The 24,248-nt window shown below is 33.9% G+C and overlaps 1 protein-coding gene across 2 annotated transcripts in view; it reads right to left on the bottom strand.

Annotated features, from left to right (window-relative positions):
- LOC149551079 (nudix hydrolase 10-like) overlaps window positions 1–24,248 on the bottom strand; it is a 77,380-nt gene that overhangs the window by 52,899 nt on the left and 233 nt on the right. For both annotated transcript variants that reach the window (XM_089786666.1, XM_089786667.1), the window contains exons 1-2: window positions 24,085–24,248; window positions 14,818–15,098 (exon numbers count right to left, since the gene is read on the bottom strand). The exon at window positions 24,085–24,248 is cut by the window's right edge. In XM_089786666.1, the coding sequence (XP_089642792.1) occupies window positions 14,818–15,098; window positions 24,085–24,241 (438 nt within the window). In that variant the 5' untranslated portion in view covers window positions 24,242–24,248. The remainder of the gene's footprint in view (window positions 1–14,817; window positions 15,099–24,084) is intronic.

The following is a 24,248-nucleotide window of genomic DNA, read 5'->3' as shown; positions in this document are numbered from 1 at the left end:
CAGATTTGGTCACCGAGAGTTATCCAAGGAGAAAGTGGCTAGGTATGTTAATGGTTTGAGACTTAACATTCAAGATGAGTTAAGAATGTTGAGAATTAGTACAACTGAGGATGCTTATCAACATGCTTTAAAGGCAAGAAACAAGTTACCCTTAGGGTAAGGGATAAATGGGTTGTTGAATAGGGTAAAGATGAACTTGTATTTGAAGAGGAACCTGATCAAAAGTTCCATGGAAGAGGCAAAGGCAACAAAGAGTTCATAGGTACTTGTTTCAAATGTGGGAATGTTGGGCATAAGGCATTCCATTGTTCGGTTTGTTTTAGCGAAGGCAAATAGAACCTAATGGCACATAAGGAACAAGTTGGGAAGGATGAACTTGTTGAGAGGGAAGTTGCACCTAAGACGGGAGAATCTCTGATGTTCAAGAGAGTTATGTTGAGTAACAAGGAACAAGAGGCTATGCAGAGAACATAATTGTTTCGGAGGTAAATGATGCAAGGTGATAATGAACAATGGAAATACTGATAACCTTGTAGCTGAAGAGATGGTACAAAAGTTGGGGTTAAGGAGACACAAGCATCCTTATACTTATGTGATAAGTTGGTTTCGAGATGATCATATAGTAAGTGAAAGTGCAATGTTGGATTAATTTCAACATTGGACCATACCAAGATGAGGTATTGTGTGATGTGGTGTTGGGTAGACATTGGCAATATGATGTTGATAGTATTCATGATTGTCGAAGGACTATTTTTCTATTATGAAAGATGGCAGAAGGATTACTTTAATTCCTTTGAAGGAGGAAGGAAGACAAGCTAAGAATTTGAGTGTAATGAGAACTTACATTATGCAAGGCAGAATGGTGAAGGAAAGCACCTCCTAGCTACCCTCTCTTAGAGTTACACATAGAAGCCACAAAACAAGAGAAACCACAAGATATTGTAGAGGAATCAATGCAGCAATGATAGATAATCTTCATTCAACATGCTAGACATAAGGCCTGCCTAGTTGCGGTCATATACAATCAAATTACAATAAGCAAACTTAAGAAGTCAAGTCTACAAAGCCAATCTTTTTGCATTTCCTTCCATCTAACTCCATTCTCTTTTCCTAATCCTAGAGCTCTACTTATATAGCCACCAAGACCACGAGTTGGCATGTCAACCAATTTATTACAAATTATAGGTCATGTCCCAAAGGAGAATTCAGCGACCTTTCAAATAAGAAAATTAACTTTTGCGGGGACAAGGGTAGGTCCACAAGTGACCCAGGAAGAGATTCCCAAGTGCGTGGAATGCCATGTCACATGAAACCTCGTCAAAGCCAAACCTGCACAATGCTCAAACTGCCAGGAATTCAGCACACCTTGAACAAAGAGAAGGATAACTCCCACAAATGATGGAATTAAGTTATGTGCTCTTAGGAAAAGGATCCACAATAGGTCCACATTAAGTAGTTGATTGCATGGAAAGGAAAAACACGAACAACAACGACCATTCTTCAAACAACTGAATAAGAACAAGGAAGTAATATTTTTTTGGTGATGCAAGATTGCCAAAGTACCCAAGATTCTCCTACATCAGACACTTGAGGTAACAAAAGAATTGATGTCCACATCAGGAAGCCCTAATATTCTAAGAAGTATCATACAGATCCAACTCAGCCTTTGTGATTCAAGAACCGTCCTCAACAAGATTATGCTGCTACTGAACTATATACTCCTTGTAATCTTTTCCTCTGGTGCTTTTACTAATTATGGTATCCAGGATCTTTTAATCCCTTATGTTTTCTTCTTAAGATAATCAGGTCTATCAGTTGTTACTTCATCTGACTCATGGTACTCAAAGATGTCTAAAATATTAAACAAGTGAAATACCCATATCTTTAGGCAATTCAACTTCAAAAGCATTCTTCAGTATTCTGCACAGACCAAACTCCTTTATCTTCAGCTTGCTATATGTACCAAAAGGAAATTTGTTCTTCTTCAAATGTACAATTACTTCATCTCCTACTTCAAAATTCTTATGTCTACTCTTCTTATCTGCTCTGTCTTTATATCCTTGATTACTGTCATGTAGATTAGTTTTGACTTCTTCATGCAAGTTCTTCATAAAGTCCACAAATTCTCCAGCTTCGGCACTATTCTTCACTTCAGCATCCATTCTCCTTAATTTAGTAGTTCCGCTAGAATTCACGTCATTTACAATCTCAAAAGGAGTCTTCTTAGTACTTCTATTCACAAAATTGTTATATGCAAACTCAGCTTGTGCCAAAATCAAATCCCAATTAGTAGTCCTATCTACAATCAAGCATCTCAAAAGGTTACACAAACTTCTATTCACAACTTCAGTTTGTCCATTAGTTTGTGGATGAAATATAGAACTAAACTTCAGATCAATATTCGGCTTCCTCCAAAGTGTCCTCCAAAAATAACTAGTAAACTTAGTACCTCTATCTGAAATAATAATCTTAGGTAATCCATGAAGTTTCATAATCTCTCTGAAAAATAAATTTGCTATGCATATTGCATATGATGTCTTCTTACAAGGTATGAAATGTGTTATTTTAGAAAATCTATCAACCACTAAAAAGATAGAACCATTGCATCTCTGAGTTCTAGGTAATCCTAGAACAAAATCCATATTGATATCTTCCCAAGGTCCGCAAGGAATAGGCAAAGGTGTGTATAAACCAACATTTTGACTACTTCCTTTAGCAACTTGACATATTCTACAACTACTCACCATATTTTGAACATCCTTATATATCTGCAATCAAAAGTACCTCTCAAAAATCATCTCCACTATCTTATCAATCCCAAAATGTCATGTAAGTCCACCACTATGTTTCTACTTAATGATATTCTTCCTCATAGATTCTCTAGGTATACACAACTGAACTCCTTTAAACATCATGTCTTTTTCACTTGTCACAAGGTTCTTACAAGCATTCCAAAGTTCTACAAAATTAAGGTCAGTCTCATACATGTTCTTCAAATCATCAAAACCAAGCACTTCAACTCTCATCTCAATCAACAAACTTTTTCTGCTCAAAGCATCTACCACCTTATTAGGCTGTCCACTCTTATGTTTCAACACAAAAATAAAGTCATTGCATTTACTCAATCCACTTCGTATGTCTCCGGTTCAACTTATTTTGACTTCCCAAATACTCTAAAGCTTTAAGATCAGTGTATAACACAAATTCCCTAGACATCAAGTAGTGGCTCCATTTCTTCAAAGCTTGAATAATTGCATAAAATTCTTGATTGTAGACTGAATATTTCCTCTTAGCATCATTCAATTTCTCACTATAGAAAGCTATAGGCTTACCTTCTTAACTCAAAACAACACCAATGGCATTACCACTAGCATCACAATCAACTTGAAAAACTTTTATAAGATCAAGCAAAGCAAGAATAGGCAATTCTGCAACCTTTTCCTTCAATGCTTCATAGCTTCTATTTGCTCCAAGTGTCCACTTGAATCCTTTTTATCACCTCTCAACTTTTTGTAAAAACTTATCAATCCATGAAATGATCTAACTTCTCCAGGAGTTTTAGGTGTAGACCAATAAAGAATAGCTTTTACCTTCTTAGGATACATCTTCAAACCATCAGCAGAAATCACAAAACCAAGATACACAAGCTCCTCCTTCATAAAAGAACATTTCTTGATATTTACCAACAACTTCTCTTCCTTCAATCTCTACAAAACTTGCCTAATGTGCTCAAGGTGTTCCTTTTTAGTCTTATCGTAGATTAATATGTCATCAAGATATACAATCACAAACTTACCCAAGAATTTCTTCAAAACTTCATTCATCGGCCTCATAAAAGTGCTAGGTCATCATTTAAACCAAAAGGCATAACCAACCACTCATACAAACCGTCATTACTCCTAAAAGCAGTCTTCCATTCATCACCTTCTCTAATTCTAATCTGATGATAGCCACTTTTCAAATTAATCTTTGTAAAATACTTTGTTCTACTTTTTGCCCACAATGTCATCTATCCTAAGAAAAGAGGATCTATAGTTCACTGTTATCTTGTTTATAGCTCTAGAATCTGTACACATTCTCCATTCTCCATTCTTCTTGGGTGCTAACACATCAAGTATTGCATAAGAACTCAAACTTTCTCTAGTCAAACCTTTCTCAAGCAATTCTTGCACTTGTCTGTTTAATTCTTCATTTTCAAGACGTTTAAGTCTATGCAATACTTTATTAGGAAAACTAGCTCTAGGAATTAGATCCATACAAGGATTGCACTTCTCACAAGGGGTAATCCATCAATAACATTATCAGAAATTATATTTTGAAATTCAACCAAAAAGGTCTAACCTCAGGTGCATGTTCAAGCGCATCTTGTTTCTCAATCTTTCTAGGAATCAAAGTAAAGCAAACATTTGTTTCTTCATATCTTTCACAAACTGATTTCCCTCAACCAAACAAATTCTTACACTAGTACACTAACTTTCCTCAGGTTTTTCAACCAAAGGAAATAATACTTGTTTCTTTCCATTAGCCCAAATTGTATACTGATTCAATCTACCATCATACAAAGCTTTCCTATCATACTGCCAAGGTCATCCCAAAAGTATATGACAACAATCCATAGGCATGATATCACACAAGACTTCATCAAAGTAATTCCCAATCTTAAATTTCACAAGGCAGTGTTCCCTTTCCAGCAATTTATGTCCATCCTCGATTCAAGCAATGTGATAAGGGTTAGGGTGTTCCAATCTCTACAATTTCAGCTTAGTAACCAATTCCTCAGATGCCAAATTCCCAAAAATGCCACTATCAATAATCATTTTGCAACACTTATCTTCAATCTTACATCTGGTTTCAAAGAGACTTTTCCTCAAAACAAGTTCATTATCCAACTGTTCATTCCACAAAGTTCTTCTCATCATCAAGTTTTCTCCTTTCTAAGGTTCAGTAGGTGCATCAAAAGATTCTTCCTATATTTTATTACTACTTCCGACTTTCTTACCAGAAAATGTACACTCAAAAGATCTATGTCCTTCTTCACCACATTTAAAACAAGTACCTTTAAACCGAGATCTATCTTCTCTCTTCTCATTATCGTTATTCCTAGAGTAACTAGTATAATTACCTCTAGTGTAGTTACCTCTTCCTTTGCTTCCACTGCCTACTTTCCATTCAAATTTGGCTTTTGCATTAGTTTGCGATTGGATCTGCTACTCTCTCCAGAAGTCCTTCCTCAACTTTGCTGAAATATTCCACCTTAAGAGCTCTCTATCTGCTATATTGTTTCTTCGCCAAAATTTCTTCAGCTCTCAAGGCATACAAATATGCTTCTTCAACAATTTTCATCTTCACAAAGTTAATCTCATCCTGTATAGAAGTTCTTAATCCATTCAAGTATCTAGCAAATTTCTCAACCTCATCAGCAATTTTCCACCTTATAGAATTCTTCAGTATAATCTTTCACTGATATGTATTTCTATTTCAAATTTTGCTTTTTTCAACTTACCAACCATTTTTACCCAAGTCTTAATCTTCTATTTTCCTCTTCTCTGTCTATCAATCTGCAAGTGTTCCAACCAAAGAGATGCATGTCCTTTCAGCTTTGTACTTACTATCCTCACCTTCCTATCCTCAAAGATACTTTCATAATCAAAACACCTCTCAATCTCAGAGATCCAATCCGACAAAGCATTAGTATCAAGTCTTCCATTGTATGTAGAAAGTTCAAAAACAAGTCTTACATTCGCCTTATTTAAAGCTCTTAGGAGTTTCTCTTCATCTTATTCCACCTCAAGTTTAGGATTCGATGTTGTTACTGCTTCTTCTTCATCACTAATATCTTCAAAATGTATTCCTCTTCTCTGGGTTGTTTCAACAGCTTCACGTCTTGCTGCAATCTATCTCAATATATCCATAATAGCATTATCTGCATTTTCGTTACCTCGAACCATTTTGACAATAGTTCCTGCAAGAATCGTAACCTCTACAAGTTATAGGTCAGAAATCAGTTATGCTACCCTACAACCAATCTTCAACAAGGTTCTACATGATTCCCAACTTCGCCAAGAAAGAAACTCGCTCTAATACCACCTGACACAAGACAGGAGGGTGAAGGAAAGCACCTCCTAGCTACCCTTGCTTAGAGTTACACAAAAGCCACAAAAAAGGAGAAACCACAAGAGATTGTAGAGGATTCAATGTAACAATGATAGATAATATTCATTCAACATGCCAGGCATAAGGCCTACCTGGTTGCAGCCATATACAATCAAATTACAATCAGCAAGCTTAAGAGCTCAAGCTTACAAAGCCAATCTTTTTGTATTTCCTTCTATCTAACTTCATCCTCTTTTCTTAATCCTAGATCTCTACTTATATAGCCAGCAAGACCACAAGTCGGCCTGTCAAGCAATTTATTGCAAATTATAGGTCCTATCCCAAAGGAGAATTCAGCAACCTTCAAACAAGCAAATTAACTTATGTGGGGACGGGAATAGGTCCACACGTGACCCAAGAAGAGCTTCCCAAGTGCACAGAATGCCATGATGTCACAGAAAACCTTGTTGAAGCCAAACCTACATGTTACTCGAGTTGCTAGGAATTCAGCATGCCTCGAACAAAGAGAAGGATAACTCCTGCAAATGATGGAATTAAGATTTGAGCTTTTAGGCAAGGATCCACAATAGGTCCACATTTAGTTGATTGCGCAGAAAGTAAAAACACAAACAGCAACAACCATTCCTCAAACAGCAAAACAGGAACAAGGAAGTAAATCTTTTTGGTGATGCAATTTTGCCAAAGTACCCAAGATGCTCCTACATCATTACACTTTAGGAGATGAGAATGCTTTGGATCAAAATGTAAAGGATTTGCAGTAGGTAGTTGGGAAGGTTACTCAGGTGGTACAAATGTTACAGAATCTTATCAATAAATGTGAACTGGTGGAATTGGAGACTGCTTACAACAAAATGGTGTTATATGGTATCAGATGTGCAGCAAAATTTAGTGAGTGGATTAGAAGCTGAGAAGTTGTTGAATGATGTCAGAGGTAGAGTCAAATAGCAAAGGATGGAGCAAACATTGGTTGTTGGTTACAAAGGTGACAAAGGCAGAAGCAACTCGTGTAAACTAGAAAATCAGAGCAGATATTGTGGAAGCAATAAATGCAAGTAACTGAAGGTGAAAGGTGTTATTTTGGTTGTGGTTTTGAATAGTCAACACAACCATTTTCCTTCTAATGAAGACGATGTGTGAGTTAACAATGAACATGGGATTTATGTTCTAAATCCTATAAGATGTTCATAATTTCCTTAATGAAATATCTTCTAATTCACCTAGGGCGTTTGATGTAGGAGCATCCTTGGGTCATTGGCAATCTTGAATAATCCAAAAAGATTTCCTATTAGTTTTTTCTATTTATTGTTCATTTGGACAATTTTCCTATTATTTTTAGGTAACAATCTATCCAGTTGGCTTGTTATCTTATGTAATCCTTATGGCTTGGTCTAGGCATCGTGGAGATCCTATGTCTAGCTTTGCATCTTGTTCTGATGTTTCCAAATGAAGTTATCTTATGATTGATCAGTCCTATATTGGCTTTCCTGTTCTAATAGCCAGGTTGGCAAGATTCGGCTTGCAATGAAATTTCACAACATGCAATGCTAATTGGTGCATTGTTCTATGTTGTTATACATGTGGTTGACCCTCGTGTGTTCACACGACATGATGAATCTCTTTGAGGGTGTTCTTATGGATCTAGGTCTTGACCTATATGTTGTAATACATTTTCTTTGTCTTGGAGATTGTTGATTGGACAAGCCAACTTGTGGTTGGCGATCTTGTACATAAGTAGGCTAGTAGTCCTTGTTTTAGGCTAAGTTGGTTTATTGGAGAATAGCTTGAAGGTTAATTTCAGATTTTGTGAATAATCAAGCCAGGACTAGAATGTAAGAAGGCTTATGCCCTGAATCTGTAATATGCACTTGCAATCCAACTTGATGATAATTGAAGTTCATGTTTCCTTATTGGTTGGTGATATTGTTGTTTTGTGTTGTTATTTTCCGTGGTGCTTGCTACAAGCTTGGACATCTCCTTTTGGGGATTCTTCGAAATTGACTGCATCAATACCCTTGAATGCTAGGTGAAGTTGGAAGTCCTAGAAGAAATAAAACCTATCTTGGGCTTAAATAATGCATTAAATCCTCTAATTCAATGGTGGATATGCATCGCTCTTCCTCTTACACTTCCTTGATCCTAATGCTTTACTCTCACTCTTGCAACTTCTTGTTGAAAATTTGAAGTGAATTTAAATGAGGCTTAAAGGCCTATTCATAAGTTTCTATGATTTTTAAAGGTTTGGATAGGGCCCATAAGCCATCATGGCTTGAGCCTCGGGCAGAAAATTTGGATTTTTTCAAGTAGTTTCCTATCCTTTGTGTCATATCGAGATGTTCAAGGAATCCCTAAGAGACCCCTAAATATCTTGAGGACATCCCAATATTCCCTAGAGGTCCCCGCAAATTGGAACATCACATAATGGATAGCGGTGGTGGGATGGCAAAGGAACATCCACCCCAAGTCCCCACATCCTAGAGATGTCCATGTCCCAAAAAACTGAAGATGCCTTTTGAGAGTTGTGTCCAAATGATTGTCAAGTGAGTTGGATTCAATAGGAAAATTTATTGTTATAAGTTATTCAAGCACAATTGACTGCTTCAAGAACAAGTAATGTGTTACTATATAGCAGACTATGAGGCTCAATTTTGAATGATCAACTTTTCTGGAAAAAGCAAAACTGACATAAATAGTCAAAAATCTTAGACAAATATTTTCAAAGCCATTATTATAGAATACAAATAGCAGAAATACGTTTATTAAATAGCCTACTTTTCTAGAAGTTGCATCAAATGATATGTGAGAAAGGCGAGATTCAAAAGTATTATCTTTCTCAAAATGGTATGGGCATTGAAAATAAGATATATAAATTTTCAATGTAACCTAGGTGCATGCACCCGGGTCAAAAACCCGAAGCACCAGTGCGCATGCATTGCGCACCCAAGTACCCCCATCGGCTGAAAAAGTGTGGCTGCACCTCGGCCACACTGGTCAAGCACCTAGGTGGGACGTGAGACTGAAGTACATCGCGGGTGCTCGGGTGCAGGGGTGCTCCTAGGGTGCTTGCGGAGTGCGGCCAACTGATTGGCCCAAAAAGTTATAAAAAAAATGCTTTTTGCATTTCTTTTTTAATTTGTTTTTTAAGCAAGCTAACCCTTGGGATGAATAGGACTTCGGTATAGGGGATGATTAGATAGCACTTGGGATGATTTCATTCTCATTATTGACATTTTGTCATTTTGTTGATTGTACTCACTTTGATATGGCTATGATACATTATTTCATTTCATTGTTTCATGCTACTCGGCTCATTGTCATCATGAACATCTTTATGATATATGATATTCATATTTGAACAACAAATTTTGAATCTTGCATCTTGAACTAAGTTAATTTGTTAAATGGTCATTGGTAATGGTTATGAAGTTTCAAGTTTCAAGTTTGAACTTATGGTTTGTGAATCACATTTCAATTTTCTCTATTCAACTATATTTGGTATGTTATACAATATATTGAAGTATCATTTCATAATTAGCATTTTCAATCTCATACACACACACACACTATGCAACCCCCTCCCCTCCCCTCCCTCCTCCGCACCCCCATCGTCCCCAAATTGAGGCCCTTTTTTTCCCACATGAAACTTGTCCCAACATCCCCCCACACTGCCGCACCCCCCCACCAGTGTAACACTGTATATTTCAAATCATCTAAACGTTATAGTAACATATGTTAATTTCTATAACATAGTTACAGTTTAACTACTCAACAAATTTCATATAATAGTTTCATTTGTATTAGAAAATTCTCTAGGTTAATTAACAACAACGAACAATAGAAGAAAATTCACATGAAATCAATAACAAATAACACAAATATACCAAGGTATTTGACTTCAAGAGAAAGAAATCATACAACAGATTACAAGATTGCCACAACAATTATACAAAGATAATTTCAGCCTCATAATTCTCATTCTTTGTCCAAACACTCACTCTCATTAAACACCAACTCAAGCAAATCACAAACTATCTCCCAACCTCAACACATGGGTTCCATTTATAAGTTTTGACACTAAGAACACTTGTTGAGTTGAACTCCTATATTTGGACAACAGTTCTAGATATCTTGCATGAATTATGTCTACTACAAAATACTATGACTTCCACCTAAATTTAGGGAAAAATAAACTGAAGTTTGAATTTCCTCATGCATACTAAAAAGATCCAACATGCAAACATCTTTCCAGCGACAAAAAATCAACAACATAGAATTATGGAGCCATGTTTGCTACGAGATGAATTTGTTGCTTCTCAAAATCATTAAAGAACGCTAAAAGAAACTAGACTGTGGTCTAAAGACTTCATGTAGCATACCTTTAAGCAATGATCCAATGTTCCTAAGGGAGAGAGAAACTATGTAATGGTCCCCAAATAAATCATAGTTGAGTGGGTTATATAATGACAAATTAATTATATTTTATTAGCCTTGTTGGCATTAAGTTATTATTGCCATTAGTGACAACACTTATCTACATCAGTATAGCCACCGAGCTTCGCAATTTATACCGAGTCTACAGTGTTCACCGAGCTTCACAGTGTTTACCAAGTAATGGAAGTGCAGTGTTTACCGAGTGAAATCAAGGTAAACGAAGGATTCAGTTTTTACCGAGTGATACTATATCTACCGAGTCTCCAATGGTTACCGAGTTCCAAGCTACGTTGTGTGGTTAGTATGGACCAAGCTTCTACTTCTACTGAGTGCATGACGATGCCGAGTAATGCAGTGGATGCCAAGTATCAGAAGGTCACCAAGTCAGCTTGAAGAACCCGAGTTTTCTACTGTTTGGCCGACTCAATAATATTTTGTTCACTTGTGTTTTGGCCGACCTTGCAATTGTAATTATTGGAATGGTATATATGTAATGTATTATATCATTTGCATTATATGAATATGTATATGAAGGAATGGATATGTAATGATTTGAGAAGAATGAAAGTGAATCAGCAGCAGAGCAGAGTATTCAGCAAGGTCTACAAGGAGCAGTAAAGATTCATCAGTCACAAGAGGTGATCTATACTTCAAGGATCTAATTAGCAATCAAGTTGTAAGTAGATCCACTGTTTCATCCTAACAGGTGAATCAGTTTTGTAAATCCTTTAACAGGGTAGACTTAACAGTCTTTGTATAAATCTCCTAACAGAGTGCATACTTCAGTGTATGTTTGTAAATCTTCTAACAAGGTGGACCTAGCAGTCCTTTGTGCTCCTAACAGGGCAGATCACCAGAAGTGGTCAATGTAAGCCTTAACAGGCCAACTTCATACTGCAGTAACGAAGTTTTGTGGGTATCACCCCCACCCCAGTTTTACTTTCTATTTGGAAGGTTTCTAGGTCACCAAATCACTGTGTACATGTGTTATGAATGTTTGATCTCTCATACGTGCAGTCGATTAGATGAATGAATGGTGAATAGTATATATGATTAAAGTGCTGAATAGCTTTAAAGTTTTTGAAGTTACTGATTCACCCCTCCCCTCTCAGTAACCTATCATATCTTGAATATTTCCAACAAGCCTTCCTTAATACACTAATATAATATAATTGGATGTTGCCGCAAATATGCATAGTTTTAGTTAACAAATAATAATCTTTTGGTTTCGGTCCATCAGTGGACAGTTGCACACCAGAATTCAGAATTCCTACCTAAGATCTTCAATTGAAAAAGGCCAGCGATTGGCAACAAAGGGGGGCGTCAATGATTGAACTTGCAAAGACTATTGAAGAAAGTATTTTCATCATCCTTTCTTAAACTTCCAATTGGCCTAGTGGATCGCACAACATATGGTATGGTTCAATTGGTGCAAAGAACCAAAAACATCATCCAAAGAGGAATTGTCAATTTGTGAAATTTAACGCAGGAGGCCATTACGTATCATCCTTTTGTCAATATCAAATTGACATAGTGAATCGAATGGTAATTGGCATACCAAACTCTTATTCAGAATCAGCGATCGATGATATTTGGCACACTTAATTCTCATTCAAAATCAGCGTCATTTACCAATGAAGTAATTCGGCAGATTGTTGTTGGTGATTATCGTTTGCCTTCAGAAAATCTTCAAATGGCATCCTGGGCAGGGTTACTGTACTAAACAGCACTGGAGATAGGTACCGTTATGTTGCGAAGGCCCTAGGTAGAGATATTGCAAATACATAATATTTTCAAAGAAGAATGTCGAGTGACAAAGTACAGTAGTGAGAATTTCTGGAAAAGCAATTCCCGTTAACCAATCAGCATCAACGTACAGAATTCATAACAGGCTATAGAATTAAGTGGTTCCACAATAGTTTAAAGAAGATGGAGTCCAAACTGTTGAAGAAATATGAACTGAACTGTTACGGCATCCACCAAATCAGAGTTCTATCGATATTATGGACAAATATTCAAGTGCAATAATAAATTCCCAATTTTTGTAGTTGTTTGGATTCGTAAGAGATTAATTATTCCTAGCAAAGTAATAAAAATCGGAATCGGCAAGGCCGAATCGAATCGTGAATCGGCCATGAATCAGAATCGAATCGGCCATGAATCGGAAAATTTTAAAAACCCTTGAAATTTAGTAACTTATTTCATAAACCCTTTATCACTGATTCAATTCACCGATTCACAAAAATTCGTTTGGCTTGAATCAAACCGTCGAATCGCATGAATCGTCGCGATTCTCGGAACTAGGATTGCTAGTATTTTTATTTATCGATTAAGAAATGCAAATATAGTTTTGTTATACAATGGAATTATCTCTAACGTACCAAATGATACAATGAAAGTTCTGGAGTAATAGTAGTTAGGAAGAATACTTGCTCTAGAACAAACAAGGAAACTTCTAGATTTAATCGGAATCTTACAAACTATCTTTTACAGATTAAAGTTTTGAAGAATCCCCATTCTACTATAGGACAGATGAGAGCCACCTAATCCATCTTAGCGGATTGTTTGTTGTATGATGATCACTGTCCTCGTGCCTGGAGGGAAGGTTTGTCTTTTTCTTTTGCATTTTAAAATAGATTATAGCTCATGTTTTGATAAGTCATTGATACTAATGTGTTTAATTTTGTTGCAAACCTTCTTATATGTACTACATTTTTAGACTCTTTAATTAACGTATATGTCTGATTAGTGTTTAAAATCAGCAATTTTTAAGAATATCTTGAAAAAATCCCTCGAATTTCTTTCATATTTAGGAAACTGAAGAAAAGCGAATTCATGTGAATGGTTTAATAAAAAGTCCTCAATAAAAGGAAAACAATCAATAACCTCAGAACCGGAGGAGTGGCAGGTATTATGAAGACATATAAAATAGAGATCCCAGAATCACCACAATTCAAACAATCCAAGTGATTTAGCGATCTGAAAAAAGGCAGACGAGTAATGGTGACTCGTTGACTTGGCTCGGCAAGGATTGGCCATAAATCGGCGATTCATCAGAATTCACCATAAATCAGGTCCATAAATCGGCAAGTCAGGGCAAGTTTGGTAAAAATTGTTAAAAACTTGGTGGATGAAACTTACCTAACCTCACACGGCAAGAAAAAATGCAAGTTCTCATTACTTGCCGAGTATGTAATCTATGTTATCTTGTGCTATCACTATAGTTGCTTTTTCTTCCCCACTGAAGATATATTTGCACTATGAGAATTATTTACCAAGACAATTGTCAACGGGGAAGATAATTGTATATGCAAAACACCTACATAACATTCTTTATCTAAGAAATCTTCCAACTAAAAGGCAGTTAATAAAATGCACTAGTTATCAGTCTTTTCTCTGCAATTAGGTTTGCTTGATTGATTTTTCCATCAAATGTTCTTCTTATAGTTATCTATAAGCAGCAAAGTGAAACAAAGTTTGAAAGCTTCTTACCTAGGTGCCAAATGATATCTAATTGACTTAAATATTCCGATGAACAATTTTTCAACATTGATATAAAATTGTTTGTGCGTTAATTCAATATAATTTCCCTACTAAACTCGAACATCGATATTGCTGAAAACTGATGTGTGGCTGCTATGGCCTTCCCATTTAGATTTTGTATTTTAATTGCTTTCTCAGTTGATTATACGCTGCTGAAAATTTCTTATAAAATTATGTTATGGTTTATGATTTGATGTCCTTGGTTTTATGGATCTTACATACATTTATGATTTGACAACATTTATAATTCTATATATCTATGTCATATGATCCTATATTATCTATTTACTTCAGCTATAATTTATATTTTACTTATGTGATGAATTTATCAATTATGTCGCTGCTGAAAATTTCTTATAAAATTATGTTATGGTTTATGATTTGATGTCCTTGGTTTTATGGATCTTACATACATTTATGATTTGACAACATTTATAATTCTATATATCTATGTCATATGATCCTATATTATCTATTTACTTCAGCTATAATTTATATTTTACTTATGTGATGAATTTATCAATTATGTCTCTTTTTATTTTTGATGATGTTATAATGTGTTTAAGTTATATTCAATAAAAGGGACATAAAATAAGTTTCAAATCATTAAAATTTCTAAATTTCAAGGGCTTTTCATGATTCTGAGTTTGGGAACTATGAAATAAAGTAATAAAATTAAAAACCAAATGATTCATACCTGTATCCAGCCCTATTCACGATATGAGTAATTACCTTTTTCTTCCAACTTGAAAGCGATGCACGAAGGGATGAAATAAAAGCGTTGACATTCAAGGGCAAGCTCCTTGGATCAATGATCAAACCCCCATATTCATCTTCGGATGTTTCAAGTAGGTCGAATTCTTGACTTAAATGTATGTTTATAGCCGGTAGGCTGAATATATTCATCAAACCTCCATTTCCTGAAGGTAATGAAGATATGGAAAAATAATTCCTGCTTTTCTCTGTTCTTTGAATGGTCCAAGACAAATGCTTAATCGGGCTGTATAGAAAGCCTGAAAGAAAACCACCGCCAAATCAAATGTATATCAAAATTTAATCGACTCATGCACGGTATTTTTTAACAAGATAATAAACAAGCCTAATTAATATCCCTTCTAACGGTTGGATCAAGAGTCATATTAAGGCATTCCCTTTTCTTTTTCTGTTTATTTACATTTTAGGAAGAGCACCTCCTGTTACAAAATACAAAAATACAGCATTCTCTCCAAATAGACTGAATAATATGGTTTCTTCCATCTCTGATTCATTCATCGATTCAAAGTGAAAGTGATCTTCAAATAACGGCGGTAAACCCAAATCCAATATACAAGCAAATACATGTATGTTGGTAAGCAAGAGGTGTTTTGGACGTCAGTTTTTATTCTAAGCTGAGTAAAACGTGAAGTAGAAATTGATGAAAGTTCATAATTAAACTAATTATTTGTAAACGAAATGTATTAATTTCATGCTAATATAAAGATTTTAAATCTATTTAAAAAGATGTTAAAAAAATAATTATATAACTCTAAGTTAATTTAGAGAGAAGATTTAGTAGATTCTTATTATAATTCATATTAGCTTACATACAATTACTAATGTTTAAATTTATAAATAATAGATAGAAGTATATTTTATGTTTAAAAAAATTGTAGGATATTAATGACGAGTATTTGGACAAGTTTATTTATAGAATCATTTCTAATTTTTTTTATTTAAATAATTATTACTTTAATAAAATAAGTAATTATAGCAAACTAATATTATATTTTGATAGATTAGAACTATTGTCATGATTATTTATAAATCAATTTATGAAAATTGCATGTAGATTATCTCTTTTATATTGTGCTATTTATGTGTAGATATGTATATACTTTCTTTAAAGACGTCTTTTTGCTCTATATTCTTCAAATACATCTTATATTCAATTAATAAATATCAATTGGATAGGTAAATGGTTATTAAAATTAACTTGAAAGATTTATGAATAAACTAATCAAATTACAATCTACCTCTCAAAGCATAATTATTTAAAATGATAATGAATTAAGTTAGTGTCTTGATTTTTTAACATATTGCTTGACTGACTATAAGTTAGAATGAAAGTTTGCTTATCAATTGTAGGTGTTTATTGTCTACATAACATTATGAGCTTTTCTATAAGGGAGCTCCCTTGTTGTAGCTGCTTAATATTTCAAAAACATTATGAGTTTTTCTCAATAACTTGGAAAACCTTTTGTTAAAAGGAAATTAGTAGAATAGCCTATTTTAAAATAAGTATTTTTTTTTTTAAATCAATAATAACTAAAAATAATATATCTATTAGACTCTCTGCCATGAAAATTTTCCTAGATTTTCTCAATGACTTTCAATGAGAAATTTTAGGTAGTCCATCTTCCATAAGCCACTACCCTAAATACAAACCTAATTGGAAAAAGACATAGAATGGGTTTGTGTTTGAAATGGTGATAGATAATCATGTTGCTCATTTATTGCACTTTGTGTGCATTTTTTTCTAACATTGGGATGTATAACCAAAAGTCTCTTGAAGCAATAATGATATGTATACATGCAGGTGTATATGTTCTTTTGGGTTCATCTATTGTAATGAGGTTGTTCAATGGTGACATTTTATAGAAAAAATTCTTTAATTGCAATCAAACCTCACGAAAGAATTAGAAGATTGGATAGGAGCTTGCTATGGGAAATATCTGAAGTTATTAGATTATTGATATAAGTGTGTGTGAGTGCATATGTGTAGTAATTATTTCTATTGTGTTCTGTTTTTATATATTACTCTTTAATGTTTTAATATTGTTTTCTTGTGTGGTTGTGTTTATGTTTATTGAATGATTACATTTTTTATATTAAAAAATTGTGATTATTTGAGTGTATAAAAATAATTGGGTACAAGTTTAGATAGAAAATGTAAGTTCAAATAGAAAAAAAAATTGAACATTACAAATGAATCACTCATTACTATATCTAAGTAATAGAAATGTGATAATATGGGTGTGATTTTTGTACTTTAAAATGAAACCTTCATAATCCCATACAAAATAGTTTCCAAATGAGATGTTATTGTCCACGCATGAAGATTATTGTTTAGAATTATATTGTCTAAATTGAAAACAAATCTATCTCCAATAGAAATCATCTTCTCTACTACAATTAATAGTCCATTTTCCTCTTCTTGTGTGCTTTGCATTAGCTCAAGTCTAATAATTTTTATAGAAAGAAAATATGCATTTTATGATCTTCAAAACTTGTCTCGCCTCTTTTTGTATTTCTTTATAATTAACACATTATGCTATTGCACATTGCAAGAATACACAATAGTTCCTTCCCTTACAAATAAAGGGATTAAAAATTTGTGGAAAAAATTAAGATATTTAATGACTATCACACCAACTTCAATTTTTTTTTTAAATTTGGAATTTTCATCTTTATCCAAGAGACGAGGTGAGATTATATTAAAGAGTATCTTACAAGTGGATTTCCTTAAGGAGTAAACCTCCCAAACTCATGCATTTTCTCAATGAGATGTTTGACAAGCTCATAGGGATCTCAAAATCTTAGTGTTACAGGTATATGGCTTTATTCACTTTCTCATAAGATTAGAGGAAAATAAAAAGATAATAATTTATTTTTAAATCGAAGGATTTTTTTAAGCTTTTGGTTCTAATTTCCCTTCAAATCATTATCTTCACATGAATAGCAAATAATCACCTTTAGAATAATTACTAATATTATGATTTACCAATCATTTAAGAATGAAGAGTGAGTGCGTAGTCAAGTTGGTGTGAAGGTGAGTCATGAGGTGTACTTTTAGGTTAGTGATCTCGATGCCATGCGTCAACTTTAATTTGAGTCATGCCTAGATTACCACAAACCTTTTTAAGGTTGAGTGTGTAGTCGAGTTGGTGTGAAGGCGAGTCATGAGGCATAGTGTTAGGCTAATGATCCTGGTGCTCCCATCAACTTCGGTTTGAGTCACACCTAGATTGCAACAAACCCTTTAAAGGGAAAATGTGTATCCAAGTTGATGTGAAGGCAAGTCATAAGGCATATGTTAGGATAATGATATTGGTGCTATGCATCAACTGTGGTTCAAGACACACTCAGTTTACCACAAACCATTTTAAAGGTGAGTGTGCAGCCAAGTTGGTGTGAAGGCAAGTCATGAGGCATAGTGTTAGGCTAATGATCTTGGTGCTACACATCAACTCCAATTCGAGTCAGACCTAGATTACCACAAACCCCTTTGGGAGTAAAACAGCTCTATGGGAAGTTTTGAAATCTTTGGGGGCTAGGGTTCCTCCCTTCTCTCCCGCCTCTCATCCTTCCCAAATCATTTTCCCTAGCTCAGTGTGGAGCAATTTGGAGCACGTGTGATAGAAGAAGGTTCATTTTGAACCTGGTGGCTCCTATGGCCATGATTACTCGCAGATCAAGGTTGTGCAGTCTCTAGTGGCTTTGGGTGATTTGTTGTCTAACAAACTTGTGTTGGTTGGGGGACCTCTCCTCATATTGCCCTTCAACAAGTTTCTGTCAAGGAATGGCACCAAGACGACAATTGGTGACCCCCAATATGGCTCTGCACTTGCAGGTAGGGATCAACTTTTGGGTGATTCCTCTAATGTTGGTAGTGCGACAGAGTGGCCTTAAAATATTTCCCATAAAAGACTAGGATTGAAAAGCTCATACATGTTGATGAATAGACAAATTCCAACATCTTCTAAAGATTTTTGTGTTGATTGGGTTGATGTAGTTGATAAGGAGATAATTAAAAATCTTTTAGTTTTTTTCTGAGAGGTGTTTGATTAATAAAGTTAGGGATGTTTGGCCAAGCTTGCCCCAACTTCATACATGGATTTTTGTCAATTGGGAACCCATGCTAACAAGATGGGTTCATATTTACCCTGTTGCCAAGGGTTTCTTTATTATCATTTTAAAAAAGATTCAAGACAAAAAAAAATGTTTTTCTATGATATGGTGTGGTGTTGGGAAGAAAATTTTGCATTAATGTTGAAACCCTGGCACTTAGATTTCAAACCCTTCTTTGAATTTTTTGACAAAATACCAATCTTAGTAAGGCTTCCAAATCTCCCTCTTCATTTGTGGTTTGAGTCTTGTCTTGAGGAAATTGGTGATTTATTAGGGATTTTTTTAAGTAGATGAGAATTCCTCATAATTGTATCACTCAATCTATGTGTATATTTTAGTAGAAATGGATATTGTAGATGGGCTTCCTACTATAGTTAAGATAAAACCTTCAAAAGGTTGTTGGTAGGGGCTTTGGAATATGAAGTTGTTTCTTTTAGGTGCAGGATTTGTTTCTAGAATGGTCACATGGCTATGATATGTGAAAAAATGAGGTCATGGAAGGATGTTTCATAGTAGAAAGATATGTCTAATCATCAATGTACAGTAGAGAAAAAAGGGAAGAAACAAAAGAGTTTATCTCAGGTTGTAATGGAGGAAACAATTAAAAAGACCATAGTCAGTTTCATGGTAGGCACCCAAAACTCAGCTTCCTTTAGTGCCTCGACAAAGTGTTGACATTGGAACCCTGGAGGGCAAATAAAAATGCAAGACTATTGACTCCTAAGACTTTGAGACCAATGGAGTTGGTCATGTTAATGCTCAACATGTTGTCTTAGAGGTAGAGGATCAAGAGTATTTCACTGAGAATGTTGCTAGCATGGAGGTTGGGTGGCTTACAGTGAAGAGAAAAAAGGAAAGGCAACCAAAGGATGCTTCCTTTGATATAATATTGTTCACACACTAAGGCTCAAGGCAAAATTTAAGTTATTGTTGATTTTTTGGTATGTTTTTTATTCCTATTGCATCTATGGTTGTAATGTTGGGCTAGGGATTTTATTGGGTTTGTCTCTATATGGTTTTTGCCAAGTTAGTGCCACTTTATAATCCGTTCAAGCATAGATAAAATAACTCTTATTATCGAGAAAAATTAATATTTAAGAATGATATTAAATTTCAAGCTATGTTTTCATTCTATAATCACTCTCTTTATTTTTCATTATTAAGCGTATGAAATAAATTTAGTTCATATTATAAAAATATAAGAAGGTAAATAAATTTAAAATATTTAATAAATATAATACTAATAATTTAAAAAATCAAGTTAAATAAAGATGAAAATGAACTACAATTTGAAAGTATTCTAAAATTTGAAGGAAACTCTCAATTGGGAGATTATATTTCTACAAAGGAAAAAATAGAAAAAATAAAAGAGTTGATTGTATCTATTAAGATATCTGAAACATGTGTATGATCATGTGTTTGTATATTACTAAATAAAAAGTAACTTTTAAATAAAAATAAAAGACTTTCATATAAATAAAACATCGACTAAATAAAATGAAATTTTTTGTGCACGTTAATAGACCTTTGAGAACTAATCCCCCCTCAAAAAAGGTGATGAGAAAATCATAGAATCCTCTTGGCACTGAATGGACCAAAGTTAACTACGATGGAGCATCAAAGGGAAACCAGGCTCTTTCGAAGCAAGTTATGCAGTATGTAACTAGAAAGACGATATTTTGTTATTAGCACATAGAAGTCTAAGGGAGAGGATAAATAATGAGGTTGCAATTCAAGCAACACCCATAGCAATAAAAAAACACATTAGAAATGAATGTTACCAAGCTCTATTTGGAAGATGATTCGTTAATTATCATTAATGATATTATCAAGGTTGGATCTCGAGTATAGTATTTAAACAAATGCATTTGGAAACAAAACCCTACTTAATATTTTGTAGTTCAAAGTAGCCCATGTAAAGGAAGAAGCAAATGATGTAGCTGGCACAATGTCTAAGGTTAGATTGTCTTTGAAGGACCAAGATAAAGATAAATTGGTCAAGGACTTTAGAGGAATCAAGTACAAGGAGACATCAATTTTTGGTGTTTGTTAGATTGAAGTGTTGGACAAAGAAGGTGATCTTCAAGAATGTGTTTGCTAGCTTGGTGAATTAATGTTCACATGGATTAATGTTTTTTTACAAAGGGTTTCCCATTACAAATGTCATTCCCCCCAAGTCCTTTCAATGAGAGAGAAATACAGCAATGATTACAAGTTATGCAGATAAAAGGGAGAGGTTTCTTATAAACGTGGAGGAATTAGATTAAATCTAATTTCACCATACTTTAAATATCCATAGGAGAGATGTATCATTAATTGGTGGTAGATTTGAGGACAAAGCCTCTCAAACAGGTAAGCCAAGTGTGGGAATTAAAAGGGTTGATAAATGTGATTAAAAGGCATTTAGTGAATACTTTACAAACAAGTGGTTAACTTGTAGAGCATAAATAGAGTAGTCTGGAGGCTATTGTCTATCAAATGCAAGAATTTAAGGGAGAGACTACCCTAAGAAGGTTTAGAATGTTTTCTATCGATGACCCAAGGTTCTAATAATGCCTAGATATTATCTTTGGTGAAGAGTTCATCAAAATAGAGTACAAATATAGAAGAAGAAAATTACACATATCTTCTACGTTCTTAGCATAAACATTATAACTTGGTTCGAGGGAAGAGGCCCTGAAAATGATGACAAAATGTGTTGAGTCTTGGTGGTGGGGGAATGCTATAGATAATTGGTTTAGTTGAACCAAGAGTTGGGCTTAGAACGAATGAGGGTTTGTGGAGAGCAATGGAAGCATGACCAAGTCTTTTGAAACATTTCTGTTGTAAAGCATGAATACATACAAGGAGAAAAGAATTAAAGAAGTGATGGGAGGGTGAGAAACGCTGAAAGAATTGTTGCCTGATTTGGAAAAGGCGGGTTATCTGAAGACTTTAGATAATAAAATTCAAGGCAAAACAATGAAGGAAATTAAAGAAGTTATGGCTTGGCATAAGGGGAGGAGTTTCCATTCCAATGCAATCTAGGGATGGCATAATCAAAGCAATGCAAACATAGGAGTAGGAGTAAGATTGTCTTAGCTTGGTTGGATTTTTGTGGGTATTTTTAATTGAAAAAAAGGAATGGAAGTAACTTGTATTTTCCATTGTTGAATCTAGAAACAAGGGAGAAGCCAAGATGCAATCACATCTAAATGTAATTGTCTCTTTATGTTCTTTCAATTCATGGTTAATCATTCCCGGATTGCGACAAGTTTGGTAGTTGAAGGTTGTAGGAAGATAATTTCAATTAGTATGCCCTAGCTTCAAGATTCTAGGTTATGGTTTATACTCGAGTAGTTTCTTTCTGTGTATTAGATAATAAAATGGTAGTGGAAGTTAGATGTTTGGTATTATAGTGTTTACTAGAAGAATTACAAACAATTTTATTTACAACAATAGTGATGTAATTTTTTTTATATATCAATAAAAAACCAAAATCAGTGCCAATAAAATTAAAAAAAACCTTCAATACATAAATAGTTTTTTAAGTAAGATAACATATTCTTTACATAAATAACATTATATAAAAAATGTGTATATCCATTTAGACATTTGCTTCCAATTAATACTTATTTCTATTATTTGTGTAAATTGCACTTTTTAACATAATAATTAATAATAATAAAACTCAATTTTTAATTTAATGATCTTAAAGAAAAAAAAAGTAACATTCTAATAGTTCTAGAAATATAGCTATTTATTTTATTTTATCAAACATTTAAAAGTCATTTAAAAAAATGTCAATAACATAATTTAAAATCATTTTATTAAATAAACTCCCAAACTTTTAAGTCAAAATAAATTCATTAAAATTAACATTGAGCTCATCAACCTTATCAGAATAAATACAATTTCAAAAGCACTTACTTAAATATTGCCCCCTTTTCAAAATATTATCTTATTTATATGACCAAATTAACTATTTGTTAGGGGAAAGTGTTAGTGATAGCAATTATAGCTAATTTGGGGCATTTCTATCTTCTAAACAATATTTTGAATTTTAATCATTTGTATTGTTGTTGTTTTCGTATGTGAATATAATTGCTTAAAGTTAAGGTTTTGGCTTCTAAGTATTAATATGCAAGTTGTAGGAGTCCTTATGTGTGAAAAGGTTAAAAAGTGGTCATTCTGAAGTGTCAACTCATACATGACCCTCATTACACCAATAATCTTTCACAGAAAATTACTAGTACAATAATCGTGCAAAAAGTGTCCCAATAGTAATTTACAAACTTCTCAATAGTAATAATAAAAAATAAAATGATCAACTACTAAATATATATTATTCGTAATCATTCTAAAGTGTCAACTCATATGTGACCCTTATTACATCAATAACTTTTCACTCAAAATTACTAGTACAATTATTGTACAAAAAGTGTCCCAATAATAATTTGCAAACTTTTCAATAGTAATAATAAAAAATAAAATGGTCAACTTCTAAGTATATATGATCCACCATTGGTACATGAGCCATTATTTAAGTGAATAATTATTATTAAGATTTATTATGAAAAAATAAAGTTCTAGACGTGAACTACTGCTAGTACCTTACCTCTACATGATATTTATAATAGACCAAAATTAACAATTTGTTGCATGATGTATACGAACATCCCTTCAAAACACGCTCGTCTTGAAGTTGAAATTGGAAGGCTATTGATCAACCATATAAGAATTTCAGAGAGAAAAAATAAACATAACAATTTCAGAGATAAAAAATAAACATAGCTGAAGAATCAAAACACCCTCTTTTGAAACCGAAACGGAAACTGAACAGGTAGATTTTGCGAAACTTCGATGGAATCAGAAAAAAATTGACATGCCATTTCAGAAATTTCAGAACTTGCAGAACTAAATTTTCAGAAAGGCAGCTGAATTCAAACTTTTCGTTACAAATTTCTACTCTCAACGCGCAGAATATCCGGACGCCCAAATAAAATTCCACAGAAAGCACTTGGAAATCCAAATTATGAAATTCTCTCAAACTTTCGGACTCTAAATTTTTGGGGGAAACAAGCAAAAATGCAACAGATCTAGTAATTGCAATTATTTAAACAGATTGCTTACCTGCAGATGACGCTGATCTCATCCTCCTCGTGACATTTTTATTGAGCTGTCCGAGACAATTTGATGTCTGAATTGCCGAAGGTTTTACTTTTAACATATCTGTAACTCTTGTAAACTGTTCAGAAAATTCATCGTCCAATTGAAGTCGTTTTGGCATTTTATAG

The sequence above is a fragment of the Cupressus sempervirens genome, chromosome 6 (assembly GCF_028749045.1).
Source record: "Cupressus sempervirens isolate cs-2001-9-10 chromosome 6, ASM2874904v1, whole genome shotgun sequence".
Classification (NCBI taxonomy): domain Eukaryota; kingdom Viridiplantae; phylum Streptophyta; class Pinopsida; order Cupressales; family Cupressaceae; genus Cupressus; species Cupressus sempervirens.
This window is presented reverse-complemented; position numbering and strand designations above follow the sequence as displayed.